At 39.5% G+C, this 18,324-nt stretch overlaps 1 protein-coding gene across 7 annotated transcripts in view; it reads left to right on the forward strand.

The window, feature by feature from the left end:
* Positions 1-18,324, forward strand: part of gulp1a (GULP PTB domain containing engulfment adaptor 1a) — a 116,374-nt gene that overhangs the window by 97,058 nt on the left and 992 nt on the right. For 5 of the 7 annotated variants that reach the window (XM_041807593.1, XM_041807599.1, XM_041807596.1 and 2 more), the window contains exons 5-10: positions 3,513-3,611; positions 3,764-3,901; positions 4,120-4,236; positions 6,312-6,398; positions 7,448-7,586; positions 9,897-9,991. In XM_041807593.1, the coding sequence (XP_041663527.1) occupies positions 3,513-3,611; positions 3,764-3,901; positions 4,120-4,236; positions 6,312-6,398; positions 7,448-7,586; positions 9,897-9,991 (675 nt within the window). Of the gene's footprint in view, positions 1-3,512; positions 3,612-3,763; positions 3,902-4,119; positions 4,237-6,311; positions 6,399-7,035; positions 7,267-7,447; positions 7,587-9,896; positions 9,992-15,861; positions 15,873-18,324 lie in introns of all 7 variants that reach the window. The other 2 variants (XM_041807601.1, XM_041807600.1) reach the window with 2 other exon arrangements.

An 18,324-nucleotide genomic window follows, 5' to 3' on the forward strand; every position in this document is an offset into this window, starting at 1 on the left:
AGGCGCCCTGCACTGCTGTGCAATTTAAGATTAACATTAAGTAAGAATGGGGAGGAATTCAACTGTCAGTACTTCCAACTGTTAGTGTCTTCAGTCCATAGACACTTATACGTAGTTGTTAGAAGATGTAACATGGTGATAAACATGGTCCTGTCCCAACTATTTTGGAACTCTTTTCAGGCATCAAATTCAGACTGCATGTATGATTCCCGAAGAACCTGAATATTGTTTATCTTCTCTTTGTAGAATACAGGTTGAAAAGGGTTTTTACTATATGTCCCAACATTTTTGGAATTTGTGACCGTTTCTCCTAATTTTTCATTCATACATATTCTTTCTTGTATTGAAATTGTACTATTTTTTACATAGATGACCTCATCACATCATGTTGGGGTCTTATCAACTCAAAAACTTAGTATTGTTGCATTCGTGTCACTTTGACCACGTCTTATCACTGTAGCGGTGCTGGCCTTTCTGCCTGAGAACAGTCAGTACCCACACAGCCTCTCCTTTCTCTCAGCTTCTGGGTGATGTGGCTGAGCTCGCTGCCTGCTGGCTGCCGCTCTGTCTTCTCTTGCCAAGAGTTCAATCTGTGAGGCCACTTGTAGGGGAGGACTGTTTTCCCAAACCCATAGCTCTATTGTTACTTTACACTTGATCTTGACAGCCTGTTTGGAGACCAAGGCTCCATGGTTACTCTCCCAGATACACCGATGGTCAGGCCCAGCTTAGTTATCACTCCTAAAGGTCATGTGAGGGGAAAAAAATGTTGTTATTGCAAAAAAAGGCAGGAGCTGTAGACATGTTTCCATGGCCAGGTCAAATAAGCCTTGTATAAGAAAATAAATGTGTTTTCACTGAAGCGAGATAAATCTCCCTGTTACACACTCTCACTGTTCTCTCTCCTGGTAGGTTCTTGTTTGTGTCTGCAGGCCCTGAAAAGTAAATCTTCTAAATTATAGAAGCTTAACTCAAGGCCTTACAAGAGCTGGATTACAGCTGAATAACTCATTTGACTGTAGGCATTGAAGCTGTGTAATATTAGCAGCTGTGAAAATACTTACGATTAAAAAATGTCAGATTTCACACAAAATTTCCCTGAAGTCACGAGTTTCAGAATTTAAAATGAGAGGTTAAATCCATAAATATTGTTAAATTGCAAATTCGATCTTTATCTTAAAATTGCAGTAATTGTAGTCTAGCTTCCAGTTAGGTTTCCTCACATCTAATGATACAATTTCTCTCCTTTACTGGCAGTATTCACTCCTCTTCAAATATTTCCATCACTTTTCAGCACAAACTCACTGCCAAGTCCTCTTAGCATTTCTGGTTGTTGGCAACATGACCGTAAAATACTCCCAATAGTTTTTGGCGCTGCATAAGAAAGTGACCCATTGGATCAGTCCCAGGTTTGTAAGAAGGCTCTTGGAGCCTTTCAAAACACTTAACCTCAATTATATTTCTCTTTTTTTTAACACTTGTGGAAAGCTACTTGACTACTGCCTATTTCAGAGAAGTTGCCCATGATCCATCAGCCAACAGAGTTTCCTTTGGACTATTTAAACCTCTCTAGCTAACGTTTCTGTCTTCTTAAAGCCTGTCTTTTATTATTTTGCCCAACACCCTGCAAAAAAAAAAGTTCTAAGTCATTCTAAGACTGCTACTGCACAGCTAGTGGTATTAAGCTGCAATGGAGTTGGCCATTTTCTTCACAACAGTTCATAGAGGAGACAACATTGCAGTTAAAACGAGTAACAGCCTCCAGTCATGAAAAAGGAAGCCTGTGCAGAGGTCAAAGAACCTGCAGTTCCTCAAATGCCCATTAGAGGCTGGTTCCCGTTGAAAAGTCTTTGTTATGATTGAAAATTGCTGAAATTTGTGTCGCAGTTTGTTGCTTGGATGGCTGTGAGTCCTGATGCCGGACCAGTTGAGAACCACTATTTACAGGACTGTTACGGCTGTGGCCGTATTTTGTTGAGTTTTTGTATCGCTGTGTTTTGTAGTTTGTTCTGTTTTTTGGTGTAGGAGTGAGTGCTCTGTTGCTGTGTGGATCTTTGTCTTGTTTCGTGTGAGAGTGAGTCTTCTGTTCGCCCCATGTGTTCGTGAGTGTGTGGTCTGTCGTGTGAGTGGATCTTTGTTGTCTACAGGTGGTGATGCGTAATTGGTCGCTAGGGTGGCGGTAAAGAGACGCGGCGCCGATTGGCTCTCCACTCTTTAAAATACGGCGGCCTGCAGCTGACGAGGAGCCTGACTGACAGCAGCATCCCCTTGTTTGCTCCCAGCCTCCAAAACCTTAGAGTTAACCGTGTTTTTTTTGCATTTCAGAATAGTTTAGCAGTAGCTTTGATTGTGTTTTGTATTCTTAGTTAGTTCCTTCTGGTACTGTGTTATTTTTTTTGGATACATTTTACTTCTGAGTGCTAGATCGCCTCCTTAGTTTGAATCCAGTCTTCTGTTTGAATTTATAGCCTATTGAGTGGCCTGTTTAATTTAAAATATTGTAAATAAACATTGTAAAACTTCTTTAGATTCTGACTGTTAGTTTGGGGACTGGGAAGAAACATTTACTTTTTCTACTTATATTATGTTAGGTACCTTCCCCCTAGACGGGTGCGTAACAAGGACACACTGTATAAACACTTATGTTGTTGCCCTAAGTTAACAACTTGGTCCTCTATTTCTGATATCTATCTAACTTTATGCTTTTTGTTTACACTTGCTGCCATGGCTGTGTTTGTTGTGCTTCCTCCTCGCTCAGCATGGTTCCTGATTGGCTGTTGTTCCATTACACATAACAATCTTGCTCATGCCTGCTTAGCTGTCCTCAGCGTTCCTTCCACTAAACAGAATTTCGAAATGTTAATATTGAACACATTTATTAACGACCTAATGTTGGACTTGCTCTGAGCGTCTTCCGAGCAGATTGGAGAGGGAAAGTTCATTCTTATCACATGTCAGGAGATCTGGTGAAATAATCTTTAGAACCATCCAATAATCACTTGGAAAGTCTATTGAATTAAAAAATATTTGATTGATAAAACGAGTTGTTTAAAAATGCTAAGAAGATACTGAATTCATGAGAATGCAGCAGCAAATAAAAATGTATTAAGGAACACTTTTCCATTGTTGTAAGCCTCAGTCTTTGTTAGTTTGTTCCACAGGCAAGGAGCATAGAAATTAAAAGCTGCCTCCACATTCTTGGTTCTGCTTCTAGGAATGGATTGTAAGCTTAAGGACCTGAGGGGTCTAGGTATTTCAGACTAAGTCCATTTAGAGCTTTATAAACCAGGAGTAGGTTCTGAAATCTATTACGTCTTTAGTTCAGTGCCTTTTTGGTCCCCCCTGGTGGTTATATCTCTAAAAACATGCATGTTGCATAAATTGGAAATAATTTGTTACGAGCTTAATAGTTTGATTATTGTATTTCCCCAGTATTCACTTTAAATACAGATGCTTTGATAGGATGGACTGATTTATGTGTTTGTTCTTTTTATGATTTATTTCTCTGACAGTTTCAGAGGCATATCAAGAAGTCAGAGGGACAGAAGATTCCCAAAGTGGAACTGCAGATCTCCATTTATGGTGTGAAGATACTCGACCCCAAGACAAAAGTGAGTCCACCATTAAGTCCTCTTTCTCACAGATGCATCAATAATTAACCCAACACTTGAAGTGACACAGTTGAACACGACAGGCAGAGGAAGACGTGAATCATTCATGTTGACACTCTAAAAAATAAATATGCTTGTGTTTGTTTTTTCAGGATGTGCAGCATAACTGTCAGTTACACAGGATATCCTTCTGTGCAGATGATAAAACAGATAAAAGGATATTCACTTTTATCTGCAAAGACTCAGAATCAAACAAACACCTCTGCTATGTGTTTGACAGTGAAAAATGTGTAAGTGTCTTCTGCTTGCTTTCTATTTTACAGAAATGCCCAACACTGTAACCTACTTTTTATCATTCAGTACCAACTTCTGATTGCCCACATGGCCTTTATTTTGATTGATATTGACATCTTTTAGCTCACCATCAGTTATAACTTCCACTTTTATGAAGCCATCGTGACATTTAAGTAGATATCATGAATAAGTCTTTGCTGCTCTCTTGCTGCAGGCTGAAGAAATAACTCTAACTATCGGCCAGGCCTTCGACTTGGCCTACAAGAAGTTTCTGGAGTCTGGAGGCAAAGACGTGGAGACCAGGAAACAGATTGGAAGTCTACAGAAAAGAGTAAGTGTCACATCCATACAGTAAATTCAGCTTGTTTGCACCACATTGACTTTAACTGACTTTGAAAACTTATAGCACCATGCTGACACCGTCATAAATGTATTAATTAATGCAGAGCTTGTTTCCTATGGATTGGTTTAAATCATTCAGTCTGCACAATTAAGCTGTGTTGATGAAAAATGTCAGTAATGAATATTAATGGTTTTTAGTTGTGTTGTTGCAGACCTAATCTGAAATTGAATTACTGTGCTGCCTGCTAAAAATTCAGAGCTTTCTCAGTGGGTTTGTTTAAATTATGATTGATTACAACATTTGCAGGAACTTAATTAGATTATTGACAGAATTTGGTATGCAAACATTAGTGTGACATGTAGAGTTTGAACAACTTTCTCAAACAGTTGTTGAGAACATCTCTGGTTTGTGTGTAGGGAAAGACTAAAGCAGAAATGCAACGTGGAAATATGTTGGTTAAAAGGAAATGATTAAACTAGGCATTTAAGTAAAATTAGAGGAGCTGTGATGATACAGCCCTCATTGACAGAGGCTGTAGTTCTCTCATCTGTGCAGCTTAAGTCTGGCCCACAGTTCCCACTCTCTAACCCTGATTTCCTACTCTTTCCACTGTCATATCATTATTAAGACATAATAGCCCCAAGATGAAATACAAATCAAAGGATAACATTACTGGTTATTGGTGCTGATCTTAGGAAAAAAAAAAAAAAAAAAAAAAAGCATTTTCATCATAATCTCAAGTACTGGCACACTGGTGTGCCTTGAGCAAAGTCTTGGTGTGCCTTGGCAATTTGTACAATCATACATAATTACTGCAACTATACAATAACTTAAGTTGAGTCAGGACCACTTTGTCATTAACAATATGATTTGCGGTCATAAATTGTTTTTCTTTATAAGCAGTTGTAAAGTTGCAGTTACTGCTGTTATTCATATGTGGATGTTCTGGGAAGGAGGAGCTGGGGTGGAGGAGGTTCATAAAAAGTGGCTTGGAGAGGGAGCAGCAAATCATAGGCAGATTAGAGCAGTTTAAACGTGGCAGTATGAGCGCAATTAGCCAATAACGTGCTTAAAAGCAAATAAGCTGGCCGTCAACAAACAGACAATTTTGTATGGATATGGATTTGGTGTGCCTTTAAATTTTGGCTTGGTCTTAGGTGTGCCTTGGGAAAGAACAGGTTTAAAACCACTGGTCTAAACCATCAATCTGCCATGTAGACCCTATCCCAAAAAGGTTGAAAACCACTGGTCTAAACCATCATTCTGTCATGTAGACCCTATCCCAGCCAAGCAGGTTAAAGTCAGTTTTTCCCCTGGTTAGCACATCTATTCTGGACATGATAAATGCATCATTATTGACAGAATATGTACTACAGTCTTTCAAAGTAGCTGTAATTACACCTCTACTTAAAAAGCCAACACTTGGTTCAGGCATGTTAGCTAATTATAGATCCATATTTAGTCTTCCTTTTATTGCTAAGATCATTGAAAAAGAAGTGGCCAAACAGCTAAGTGACTTTCTAAAAAAAAAAAAAAAAAAAAAAAAAGTCTATTTGAAGACTTTCAATCAAGATTTAAAGCCCACCATAGCACTGAACCTGCATTAAGTTGGACTGATTAATGATCTACTGTCAGCTTCTGACAGAGGTCTTCTCTCTGTACTTGCTTTATTAGATCTTAGTGCTGTTTTTGATCAAATTGATCGATTGATCGATTCTTTTCACCCTTTCTATGCTTACTCTAGTTAATATTAAGAGAAACCATGCCATAGATGTCCATTGCTATGCTGATGATATCCATCTGTATATATCCATGAAGCCTGAAGATAAAACCCAGTTCTTTAAACTAGAAACATGTCTGAAAGACATTTCATACATCTCATACATACTGAGTACCCAGTCATCCCCATTTGGCTCTTTTATACATAAAAGTATTTGTATTAAATGAACTGATTTTGGGCTTTCACAGCTGATGTTCTGTTATCCAACACCTTACTGATGCTCCTTTAGGACAAATTTTACTGTGGCTTTTCAAGTGATTGAGTCTCTCTTGTTTTTATGCAGATTCAAGAACTGGAAACAGAAAACTCTGAGCTGAAGAAACAACTTCAAGATCTGGAAGAACAGCTGATGATCGCTCATGTGCCACCAGTAAGAACTAAGTCCAAACACATGGATAAGACACCTCTAGTTAGGAACTGGACCAAACATAGCTTTCACACCTTCAATAAGTCTTTGATTATTTTTTTTTTATCAGCCACAGTGACCATAACAAACACAACAGTCAATGCAGACACTGCCCACCATAAGTATCTGCAGTCACATACTTCACTTTAACTGCAGTGTCTGCACACAAAATAATGTTTTAAGACTCTTAAATTACTTGGGGTTCGAAAGTTTTACGTCAGCCAAAAGTCCACAACCATGACAATGTTGTAATTATGAAAGTTGTCCAAATGTAGACTTGCAAGTTTCCCAATTATTTCTAAGGAGTGCTGTGTATGCTAACATTGCTTCTGTGATTAAATGCATGGCCTCAAACTGAAATTTAGACTGACCAAACGTCTCTGTAGGGAGTCTGTGGGGGGGTCTAAGCTGTGTCTGATGCAAAGTAATTACACACCTGATTGGTCTGATGAGGATTGTGATACAATCCCTGTCGAACTGGGCCAAATGCCAGTGTTTGTAGCAGACTCCTGTGAATGCAATTAGCCTCACCTCTACCTCTCTACATTACTGAATAATACTGTGTCTTTCTGGTCGTTTTCTGTGTGCGATCTTTTCTCAGCCGCTGCACATAAACTCATCTAATGAAGCGTACATGCTGCAGAGGCCGTCTTCTCTCTTCTGGTGTCACAGCATCAAGTCGCTCTCCTGTCTGGAGATCTCCTCTGTCACGCTCACACCTATGAGCTCGCCGGAGTCCAACCTATCCGCTGGGTTACTAACTCCTCCGCCTGCCAAACCTCCTCTCCTTCCTCCTAAGCCTATCGAGGGATACAGCATCCCACGGCCTCGCGTAAACACTCTGTTTCCTTCTCTCTTCTCTGCTTTTCTGCTTGTCCCTGAGGTCTTTTGTATCTTCTGCTTTTTCTTTTTTTAGCTTCTTCCTTTGCTGTTAAATAAAAATAGCTGTACAGTTTTTCCTGTTTAACACAAATCCAACTTTGCTTAATCATGTCTGTGTCTTTTCATCACAGGCGGGAAGCATCTCCATGAAACCACAGTCTACAGACATTTTCGACATGGTTCCCTTCTCCCCTGTGACACCGCTGGTCCCCACACCAGCCAGCAATGGCTGCCCCCCACCTCCACCAACCACATTACCACCAGATATACGTAAGTATTCACAACCCCCAATCCAAAAAAGTTGGGGTGCTGTAATTTAAAATTGAATGCAATGATTTTTAAGTCTCATAAAGCTGCATTTTATTCACAATAAATTAACATATCAGATGTTGAAACTGAGAAATTTTACTATGACAATTATGAAAAATTTATGCTCATTTTGAATAACCGCTCAAAAAGTAGGGACAGGGGAAGGAAAGCCTGGAAAAGTAAGTGGTGATAATGAAAAACAGTTGGAGGAGCATTTCCAACTAATTAAATCAGTTGGAAACAGGTCAGTAACATGACTGGCTATCTAGGGAGCATTTTATGGTAGCAGAGTCGCTCAGAAGTAAAGATGGGCTGAGGTTCACCAATCTGTGAAAAACTGCATCTAAACACAGCAGAACAAACTTGGAAAAATCTTCCTCTCTGTAAAATTTCAAAGACTTTGAATATCCAGTGATACACAGAACATAATATTTTCAAAAGTTATAGAATCTGGAGAAATATCTGTGCACAGGAGACAAGGCCAAGGAAAGTACAAGAGATCTCGGGGCCTTCAGGCAACACTGCATTAAAACAGACATGAATCTGTGAATCAAATTTATTTGTCAGGGACAGTACGTAGGCATTGTTGCATTTATTTACAGTGGATCAAGCAATATATACAAGCCTTCTAGCCATGGCAAATTTGCACTCCCTGTCCCTGGTTAGGCTTTTTAGGAATAATGCATAAGATAGGACAAAATAAAAAGGAAATAAAAGACTGATAATTACAGCAGACAAGGATGAGCAGCTACACAGATTTATAAAACAGCAACAGCAAGGCAGACATAAATCAGCAGCCACATACATGCATAAAAGATGGCCCAGCCATCCACAAATGCAAGTTAAAGCTGCATCATGCAAAGAAGAAGCCATAAGTGAAAAGAATGCAGAAACACTACTGTCCTCTTTGGGCTAAAGCTCAATTAGAATGAACTGTGGCAGAATGAAAAACTTTTCTGTGGTCAGAAGAATCAATTTTGAATTTCTATTTGGAAATCACAAACACAGTATCGTGTGGACTAAAAAGGAGAGGGACCATCAGTTGAACAGCCTGCATCTCTGATGGTATGAGGTTGAATTAGCGCCTATGGTGTGGGCATCTTACACATCAGAGAAGGTACTATCAATGCTGAAAAGTAGATTGAGTTTTTAGAGCAACACATGCCCTCATCTAGATAATGTCTCTTTCAGGGAAGGGCTTGTGTTACAGGCTAAGCCTGGGTAAATAAACAGAGAATCTACTCGCCCTAACATCCAGGGTGTTATAGAAAAGAGTCAGCCGGAAGAAAGACAGGACTGGTTTTCAAGACAGGCGACACAAGCTGTGTAAGCTCCAGTCTGGTTCACTTTAGAAGGTGTTGGGGTGATCAGCAAGCCCAACCTTCTTTTAAGTTTAGTTTTTGTTAGGTTGGTTTGTAACTCCAAAATAGTTCATTAAAGTTCAAGAGGGTGAGTTGGCTGAAAAGTTCATTAACATGCTGGCTGGCATCCTCTCTTCCTCTCAGTGGTAGGCATCGACCTGAATCTTGTGACATAATTTAAATGTGAAAAATCCTCTCATGCACAGCTGGCACGATGCATTCAAGGCTACTGGATAATCCAGTGATGTTTCAACCCAGCGTAACCCAGTCAAAAATCATTTACAAAACACAGAAGAAAGAAAAAAAGAAGAAAAAATTCTATGTTGCTTTTCATTCCTAACACTTTACAATTTAAGCAAAACAATACTAAACCACATACAGCATCCATCACAGCATTATGAATTGGGGGGAGTCCAGGTGCTGAATTGGCCTGACCTGTCTAGACCTTTCACCAATAGAAAACACTTGGAGCATCACAAATGAAAAATCCAGCAAAAGAGACCCAGGACTGTTGAAAGCTACATCAGACAAGAATGGGACAACTTTCCTCTCCCAAAACTCCAGCAACTGGTCTCCTCACTTCCCAAATATTTACAGACTGTTGTTAAAAAAGGGAGGATGCTACACAATGGTAAACAGAATGTTTCAACATCTGATATGCTGTTTATGTTCTATTGGGAATAATATATGGGTTTATGAGGTTTGTTAATCATTGCATTCTGTTACACAGTGCCCCAAAATTTATGAAATTGGCGTTGTACTTCATCACTTTCTAATTTTACACCTTTTAATCAGTTGTGCTTATACTACTGTACTGAAGGCATGCAGCGTTTCAAACAAACCCACTTTCTATCAAAGCTCTTTCTCCCTTCGAGCCAGTATGGTTTTAACCTGCTGTGTGTTTTTGTAGGGAAAGACCTGTTTGGTGCTGAGCCATTTGATCCGTTCACCTGCGGGGCAGCTGACTTCCCTCCAGACATTCAGTCAAAGCTGGATGAGATGCAGGTGAGCATCTGTCTGTGTCTGACTCCTCCGCTTTGTTTTGTTGCTTTAAAAAAAACACCGGGAGGACTGATTAAACTGTGAAACACGGATCTCCTGTCAACACTTTGAAGATTTATAGCTTTCTCTTGTTTGAGCAGAATTGTTAAGCTTCATGGCTTCAGAGACTGGCACAAGAAAGTTTAGTCCTAGTTTGTTTTAATGGACTGTAAGCCAGCTCAAGTCTGCTGTTAATAGATTATTAATTTTTACTGAATAACACATTTTTTCATTGTCATTTTTATTCAAAATTTATTCAACCAGGAAAAACTTCAGAGGTTCAGAATCTCATTTACAAGAGTTACCTGGCCAAGACTGGGAGTAGATTTATTAAAGTTACTGACATAAACAGAGCAACTACAAACACACATTAACCAACCCTGAGCCAACAACCTGAAAGTCATCAGTCAAAGCGTCTACAGCTTGCTACATCCTCCTCCAACACCTTTAGTCTAACTTTAAGAAGATTTAAAGAGGCCAGCTCCAACAGATCTAAATTCTCCTGCAGCAGATGCCAAGCTGCTAGGCAGTGTACCAGTAGCTCCTTTTACCCATTTCAAGATGCACTTAGGCCATGGATAGCAACATAAGTCTTCCAAATGGGTCACAGAGGAAAGACTGTAGCCTCTGACACTTTTTAGAAGAACAAAATTACACAACTTTGAGGGAACCAGGTTAGATATAGCCTTTTAAATAAAGAACAGTGACAGAGTTTGTCAGTGAGTGATTGGTTGAGGTCAGTGAACAGAGTGCAGTGAGGAATTAGGGCCTTGAGATGTATTATGAACCTCAATTCTCCACTGTAAACAGGTAACGGTATTTGCAGCCTTAATCAGGTTCATCAAGAAACACAATGCAAACACATTCAACTGATGTGGGGCATATAGACTTACAAAAGTAAGGACAATTGTGTTTGGTAGATTATTTCTTTGTTGTTACAATGCTTCTTGCCAATAAATCTTATATACTGTAAGACTCTTTATTTTCCTTTGAAATGGTGCCTAATTTGTAAGGAACATGCATTTGTGGGATGAGCAGCAGGGCTGAGTATGTGGGATGCACCCATGAAAAATTTGCCAAATCTTGTCTTTCAATGCCAACAGCTTATTTTGCAGTTGCTACTGACTCTTGATTTGACACCTGAAGAACACCGTTTTCTCACCCTGTAAACACTCAGGAACCGTAGGCTGTCTTCTACAGATTTTGCAGTCAAGGTTTGCAGGATGATATGGCCAATGGCTCTGCCCAGACAATCTGGAACAGACTGCAATCAGCCAGCCTTTACCGTCAGGCCTGTTTGCACTGGTCCATCAACACGTCTACTGAAACCTGAACATTTGGAGGAACGTTATGTTCAGCGAAGAGTCTAGAGTCTGCAGTAGTTGAACTGTACTGTGAAAATGTAGAAGACGCAGAGAACGCTATGCTGATTGCTGCACCGATAGAGTAACATCTTTTGGTGGAGGCAGTGTGATGGTGTGGGGCGGCAACTCCTTCACTGGAAAAATGGCTTGTCATCATTGGAGGCAATCTCAATTTAGAGAGATATCAAGAGGAAATTTTGCAACCAGTGGCAAGCCTATATCTCTGCAGTCTGAACTCTGTCCTCCAAGATGATAATGCTCGCCCCCACATTGTGGGGTTTATCAGAGACTACCTCCAGAATTTGGAAGTGGAGCGGATGGAATGCCCTGCCAGCAGTCCTGACCTCAACCCCAATGAGCACTTGTGGGGTCAGCTTGGTTGTGCTGATCATGCCAGAGTGACAAACACAACCACAATGGCTGCCTTGCGACAGATGCTGGTTGAAGAATGGGATGCCATCCCACAACATATGTGACCAGGCTGGTGACCAGCAAGAGGAGGAGGTGCCAGGCTGTTGTGGTTGTGTATGGTTTTCCCCAAGCTACTGAGGCTCCTGTTTGTTAAATGGATGAATTTTTAACTTGCCAATATGTCTTGTTTCTTCAGACTTCATTCATCAAATCCACCAAACAAGAGTCAATGGCAGAATAAGCTGTTTGGCGTTAGCAGAGAAGATTTGGAAAAATTTTCATGGGTGCAACCCACATAATCAGCTCTGCTACTCATCCCACAAATGCATGTTCCTTACAAAAAAGTCTTCCTACAATATGTAAGATTTTTTTGGCAAGAATCATTGAACAACAAAGAAATAATCTACCAAAAACAAATGTCCTTACTTTTTGTTTGTGATAAGATACTATGCCCATGTCTGTTTTTGCCAAATTGTTATTATGGCTTTCTTAAAACACAGGGGAGCTTTCTATTAACAAGATTCTCTGCATGTAAGACCTGCTTATCAGATGCAGGACTTGTGCACACAGTCTGAGAGACCTGACTCGATAACATGCAATCTGAAATGAAAATCAAAGCCATGACAAAGCCAATCCTCGGATATCAAACAACCAAAAACAAATAAAAACCCAGCCAGAACTTTAACTTCCTATTTAGTTGCTGAATATGACGCTTAAAAGACAGCAAATCATCAATTAAGTATCTAAGGTATTTACAGTATAAGAAGATAAAGACTTAATCACATAATCCTGAGCCGGATAACAGAAGGCAGGATCAGTGGCTTTTTTTCTGGAAGTGTGACTTTTGTTTTGTTTTCACAGTTCTCACAAGAACTGTCCTGTTCAGTATTAAAGGCCTCTTGTAAGAGACAGTAAGCCTGACACTGTGCTGGAGCAGAGTAATAAACAGCAGTATCATCTGCATATCAATTTAGATTTTAGTAAAGAGCATCATGTCAGATACTCATGAAAAAAAGTGTAAATAATAGTGGTCTAGAAATTCAGTTTTTTCCTCAAGTTAATGTTGAGGATAGAGCAGAAAAACAGCAGATGTGAGGAATTACCCAATTTGATCTTCCTGTTGTGTTTTTTTCCACATTGATAAGATTTTGATGAATTCCTCCGCTAACTCTGTACTGATTTAATCTCCCTTCTTTATTAAGATTTATTACTGACATGAAGCCAGCTGTGCATTCATTTAGAAATGCCACAATTCAAGTTTTCTGTTTTCACAAAATTCATTTCAGTGGAGGGAAAACAAGCAAAGATGCTCTCCGTGTTTGGCAGAATGGCTCAATTTCACAGCAGAATATTTGTAAGCAGCTGTATTTGTGGTCTGTTGGAGCAATAAATGAAGAGATTAGTTTTTTATATTGACTTTTTAGAAGAATTTAATGATTGTTGCTTATCAGTCCATGCTGCCTAGTTTATCAGAAATAACACATAATTGGCTGTCTGTGAGTCTAAATAAGATGTTGGTCTTTTTTTTTATCTCGGAGTCAGCTCTTCTATAATGTTTTTCTTACCAGGAGACAGGATGCTGCTGATAGTGTGGTTTAGTGGATCTCACACTTTTGGTACCTCTCATACATCAATCTTCATGTCCTTGCGTCCCCTCTACTTGAACGACCCAGAAATCATTCTGTCCTCAACATGATGGAGGAACTTCCTACTCTTTAGATGCACCTGGAGGAGAGAGGAGGTGTCAAAGGGAGCTCAGAGGAGGCCAGTGCAGAGTTTCAGCTAGACTTCTTTTGTCTCTGGCAAAAATGGCCGGCGGTCCACATTTGCTGTAGATAGCCATGTGACCAATGTGTGTGGCAGCAGTTTAATTGTTTCATAATTAAATAAATGAATTACTCATGACCTTGAACATGAATGCATAAAGACAGTCCTTTATTTTTCTGGAAGTTGTCTAAACAAACACAAAGAAAATTTTGAGTGTGTCCTTACACACATGCAGCCAGTTGCACAACAGTAGCACTGTAAGCTTTAAGCTAGCAAAATAGCTGCTACTATAACCTAGGAGTTCATATCAGCTAACTGTCATCCTCCATTGTAAACAACACAAATTAATTAAAAAAATAACTAAAGCTGAGGATACACTTCACAACTTTCACCATCTTTACAGATTTTGGAAAGACTAGGAGTACACACTAACAGACAGATTTCTGTATGAAGACTGGTGATCGCACACTTTCCAACTGAACCTGATGAGGGATCACAGACTACATGATTGCCAACTGTCCCCAACCAGTGAAGACTGGTGTAGACTTTAGCCAAGTGGGAATCATGGGTAAAATCTGGCAAAACATCTTGTAGTGTGTCCTAACCAGTGCTTTGTTAACTACACACCATGTTAAACTCCACATAACAAATGAAAACCGAGTCTTAACATCAATTGTCCAATATAAGTACTAATGAACTGATGATCTCAACTGTAACCTCAGCTAAAACAGTGAATCCAACCGTTGTGGTTTCTTTGGAGTAGTCCTGAAGAAAGACAAAAGTATCCACTGTAGATATGACAGGACAGACCTCTCGTCGATCGCCTTTCCCCGATGCTGCTGCTGATTAGCCAGGATTAGCCAGACAAACAAGCCCAGCCCCAAACCAGACGCAGGTCATAGTACAGTTAGTTAGAGATTATATTTAAGGATTCTTGAAATATATCTACCAGGTAAAGATATATGTAATACATAACTATTTACTATTTACCTATTTGGTAGTTGGCATATTTTTCAGCCAGATATTTTGGCCGTTAGTATTTTTATCTGTCAGACATTCGCCTGTGAAACCAGCCAAAGACCGCCAGATGTTGGCTAACAGAACCTGTGCACCAGTGTCTCCTCCACAGAAGTCTTTAGGCCAAAGATGCAACATAATTGGTTTGAAGGTGCAGCACCTGCCAAAATGCCAAACCACCACTAATTCGTTTAATCATCCTCCTCTATCCTTGAGTCTTGTTCTTGCATCTCTCTTTCAGTTTCTTGCTGGGAGTAGCTGACGCGAGATAGAAGTGGTAGAGATGGACATAAGACAACACAAACAAAAGCTCTGAGAAAGAGTCCATATTGCAGGTCAGCAAACAAGTGTTTACTTGTAAGACATTTGAGACAAAGGAAAGACATAAATGCGACTGGATCGTGAACACATATTCAAATCTAGAGGGAAGAAAACTGCAGTGGGTGATCTTCCTGACTTTTCAGCATTTAGGCCAGATTTCTGGATCTCTTTGTGAAGTAAAGAGAGTTACAGTGAGCACCTCAAAGTCAGCTCTTAAGTTTTCTTAATGTAAAACTAAATGATGCAGGCTGAACTTGAAAAAGAAGTTGTTTAATCAGCCGCTGTTAAATGAAAATGCTTGCTATTTACATTTGCCTTTAAAGCTGGTTTTAGTTAGCCACAGAGACTTTATAATTAAGGTTGCCTCAGTTGCACCCACTCTATATCAGAGTCAGAGCAAAGGGAACGTGCTTCATCTTGCCTTGTCATCTCCAATTAAGCTGTCATTTCAATCTAACAATACTCCCTGAGGTTTTATTAGCTAAATAGTTTCTTTTCTTTTAAAGCATTTCTTTGAAAAAAATGAGGTAGAAAAGCTGCTCAGCTTGGTAAAAAACATGGCATTTTTGGTGTTTGTCCCTTATTACTGTAGTCTTTTGAGCAGTAAATTGACTGAAGTCAATCATATACAAATAAGCCACAATCAGTCAATAAAGATTGACTGACTGTTTATTGATTGATTGATTTTGGTTTGATTGATGGTATTTAATGGTCATTCCAAACAAAGTTTATGTCTAATGTAATCTCTGTTTTTTCCAGCATGTCTTTGTGCACATTGAACTGCAGGGCAGACTACATAGTAATGGCTTCTAGATCTTCTTTTTGCACTGTAATTGCAGAGTGTTTCCACAAGGAGGAGATGTTTCACAAACCGTTTTTGCTAGAACTTTTCCTTCTGTGTCTGTTTTTTCCTGACTAACATCTGAAATCCTCTTTTCTCCCTCCTGTCTGTAGCGTCAGAGATGGTTCGTACTCTTTGCTCTTGCTTACTCTCTGTGTTTTTGTTTTGCACGTTTTGGTGGATGATGCATGAACTGACTAATCCAATGTGACGTACACTGGAAGTGCTTTCTCTGTGATCTCTTTAATGTTCATTTTACTCTAAACATACAACAGAGTGTGCTGTGCTGAAGCCTTCATACAACAGACTATGTTATACAGGGATTCAAGGCAAACCATTTATTACTTGCAGTTTCTTACTCTGCATTTTTTCATTTGTCAGTTTTCATCTGCATACTGTTAGTAATGTGTCTGTCATTCTTAACTGCCATGGAACTACCTATTACCGCTGGGTAACACTGAAAAAAAAACAGTTACATTACCTTATTTTTCTTTCTGCAATATATATTGCATTTTTTTAAATTACCAAAGGTAATTTTACCAGTGAATATTGTGTCTTTTTATGTACAGTACACTGCAGAATTTGAAGCATGTTTGGGCCCAAACTAGACCCCTGTATAGCTGTAGAGTGGCGAGTAAGCCTGCCTGAGGGCACAGTCGGCAGGAAGAAGGATTGACACAACCCAGGTGGATGTCCTTGCATATATTCAGGGTCTAAGAAAAAAAATCTACTTAAAAAATAAGAAAGTCCACACCTTTAGGGTGACGAAAAGGGTGGGTGTGGCGGGTAAGCATGGTCAATGGCATTGGTTCCCAATCTGAGGTCCAGGACGCCCCCAGGGGTGGCGCCAAAGATCTTTTGGGGTTGTCTGTTCTGAGGCTGCCAAAATTAGATTTTTAAATATTGACTAAAACCATGATAAAGCAGCTATTAAGTACCATATTTTCCAGTCACTCCGGAGTATGAGTCATATCAGTCAAAAAATGCGTCATGACTCACCGTTGTCCATGCTCTGATAGAGAGGCAGTTGCGTTGCGTGAAGTGGTAACACCAAGAAGGCCCACCTGCAAAGTCATTTATATTAATCTCCTTGGCAACTACCAGGGCGTGGAGACGTAACTGCACCGTTGACAAGCCTCTCCCGGCAGCACGTTGTTCAAGCACCCATCTGTGGACTCGTTCCTCCAGCTCTGGCCATCTTGCTTTCAGCCCGCGATTAGCTTTCTTTGTTTTCTTCATTGCAGTAAGAGTAACCTCTGCTTTTTGCCAGTCCCTCACAAGTTTCTCACTCACTCTAAACTTTCTTTCTGCTGCTCGATTGCCGTTTTCGTTCATTTTTTCAGTGGTACAGGAGCATCTAGCATATAGTTGTCACAAGCCTAGAGCGCCCTCTCGTGGCTGTAGATGGTAATGTTTACTCCTTGTGCATGTCAGTCAGTATGGATTAATGTTAAAAACCATGTTAAATTATATATAATTTGATATATAAGTCGTACCTGACTATAAGTCGCAGGACCAGCCAAACTATGAAAAAAAGTGCGACTTATAGTCCGGAAAATACGATAGTTTATACAAAGATCTGTTGAGAAAAAAAACATGCATAGGCCTTTTTTGAGGGTTTTATCAGTGAAACAGTTAAAATCTATGTTGATTTTTGATGGCAGTGTGACACTTTTTCTTTCTCTCTTGGGTCCTGGGGGGGGGCTCCGCTTTTCTTAGGCACATGTTGGGGGGTGGGGTCCAAGGAAAAATGGTCTACAGTACCATCAGAGCTGGTCGTAGGGTTGCTGTGAGCCCATAGATTTTTAATGCAGTGTAGCCTAAGGGCTCAAGAATCACAAGCATCCAGTATTGACCTTTGGCCTTTGTCCCTTGCATACAGAGATTTCATCAGATTCTATGAATCTTTTTATATGATGAACTATAGATGGTGGGATATTCAAAGTCTTCACAATTTTACATTGAGCAACATTTCCTGAAATTTTTCCACAATTTTGGGAAGCGGTTTTTGACAGATTGGTGAACCTCTGCCCCTCCAAAATGCTCCCTTTATACCCAGTCATCTTACTGACCTGTTGCCATTTAACTTTGTTAGTTTTAAAATGTTCCTCAAGCTGTTTTTCAGTGGACCCACTTAATTTTTTTAGCCTTTTTGTCACCGTCCCTACTTTTTTTAATTTGTATTGCTGCCATCAAATTCAATATGAAGTAATATTTTTCATGAACTTGTAAAATGTCTCAGTTTAAACATCTATTATGTTTTTTATGCTCTATTGTGTGTAAAATAAGTGGTGTTGTATACTAATATCTATTATTTTACTCTGTCACTCTAATATACATATCAAAGAGGAAAAACCTGAGCTAACACACATCTTCATTAAAAGGGATGAGTTTTCAAACTGGTTAGGAGAGAACTTTTAGAAACCAAGTCACATTATCTGTAGATTTTTGTAGCTTCTTAAAAGTGAAACAAGAGCAACCAAGCTTTATTTCTAGTGTATATTCACAGTCTGGGAAATGGAGCTGTGTGTGATTTTATCTTTAGTTTTATGTGTGCTTTCTTCATCAAAATGCAT

The sequence above is a fragment of the Cheilinus undulatus genome, linkage group 15 (assembly GCF_018320785.1).
Source record: "Cheilinus undulatus linkage group 15, ASM1832078v1, whole genome shotgun sequence".
NCBI classification, from domain to species: domain Eukaryota; kingdom Metazoa; phylum Chordata; class Actinopteri; order Labriformes; family Labridae; genus Cheilinus; species Cheilinus undulatus.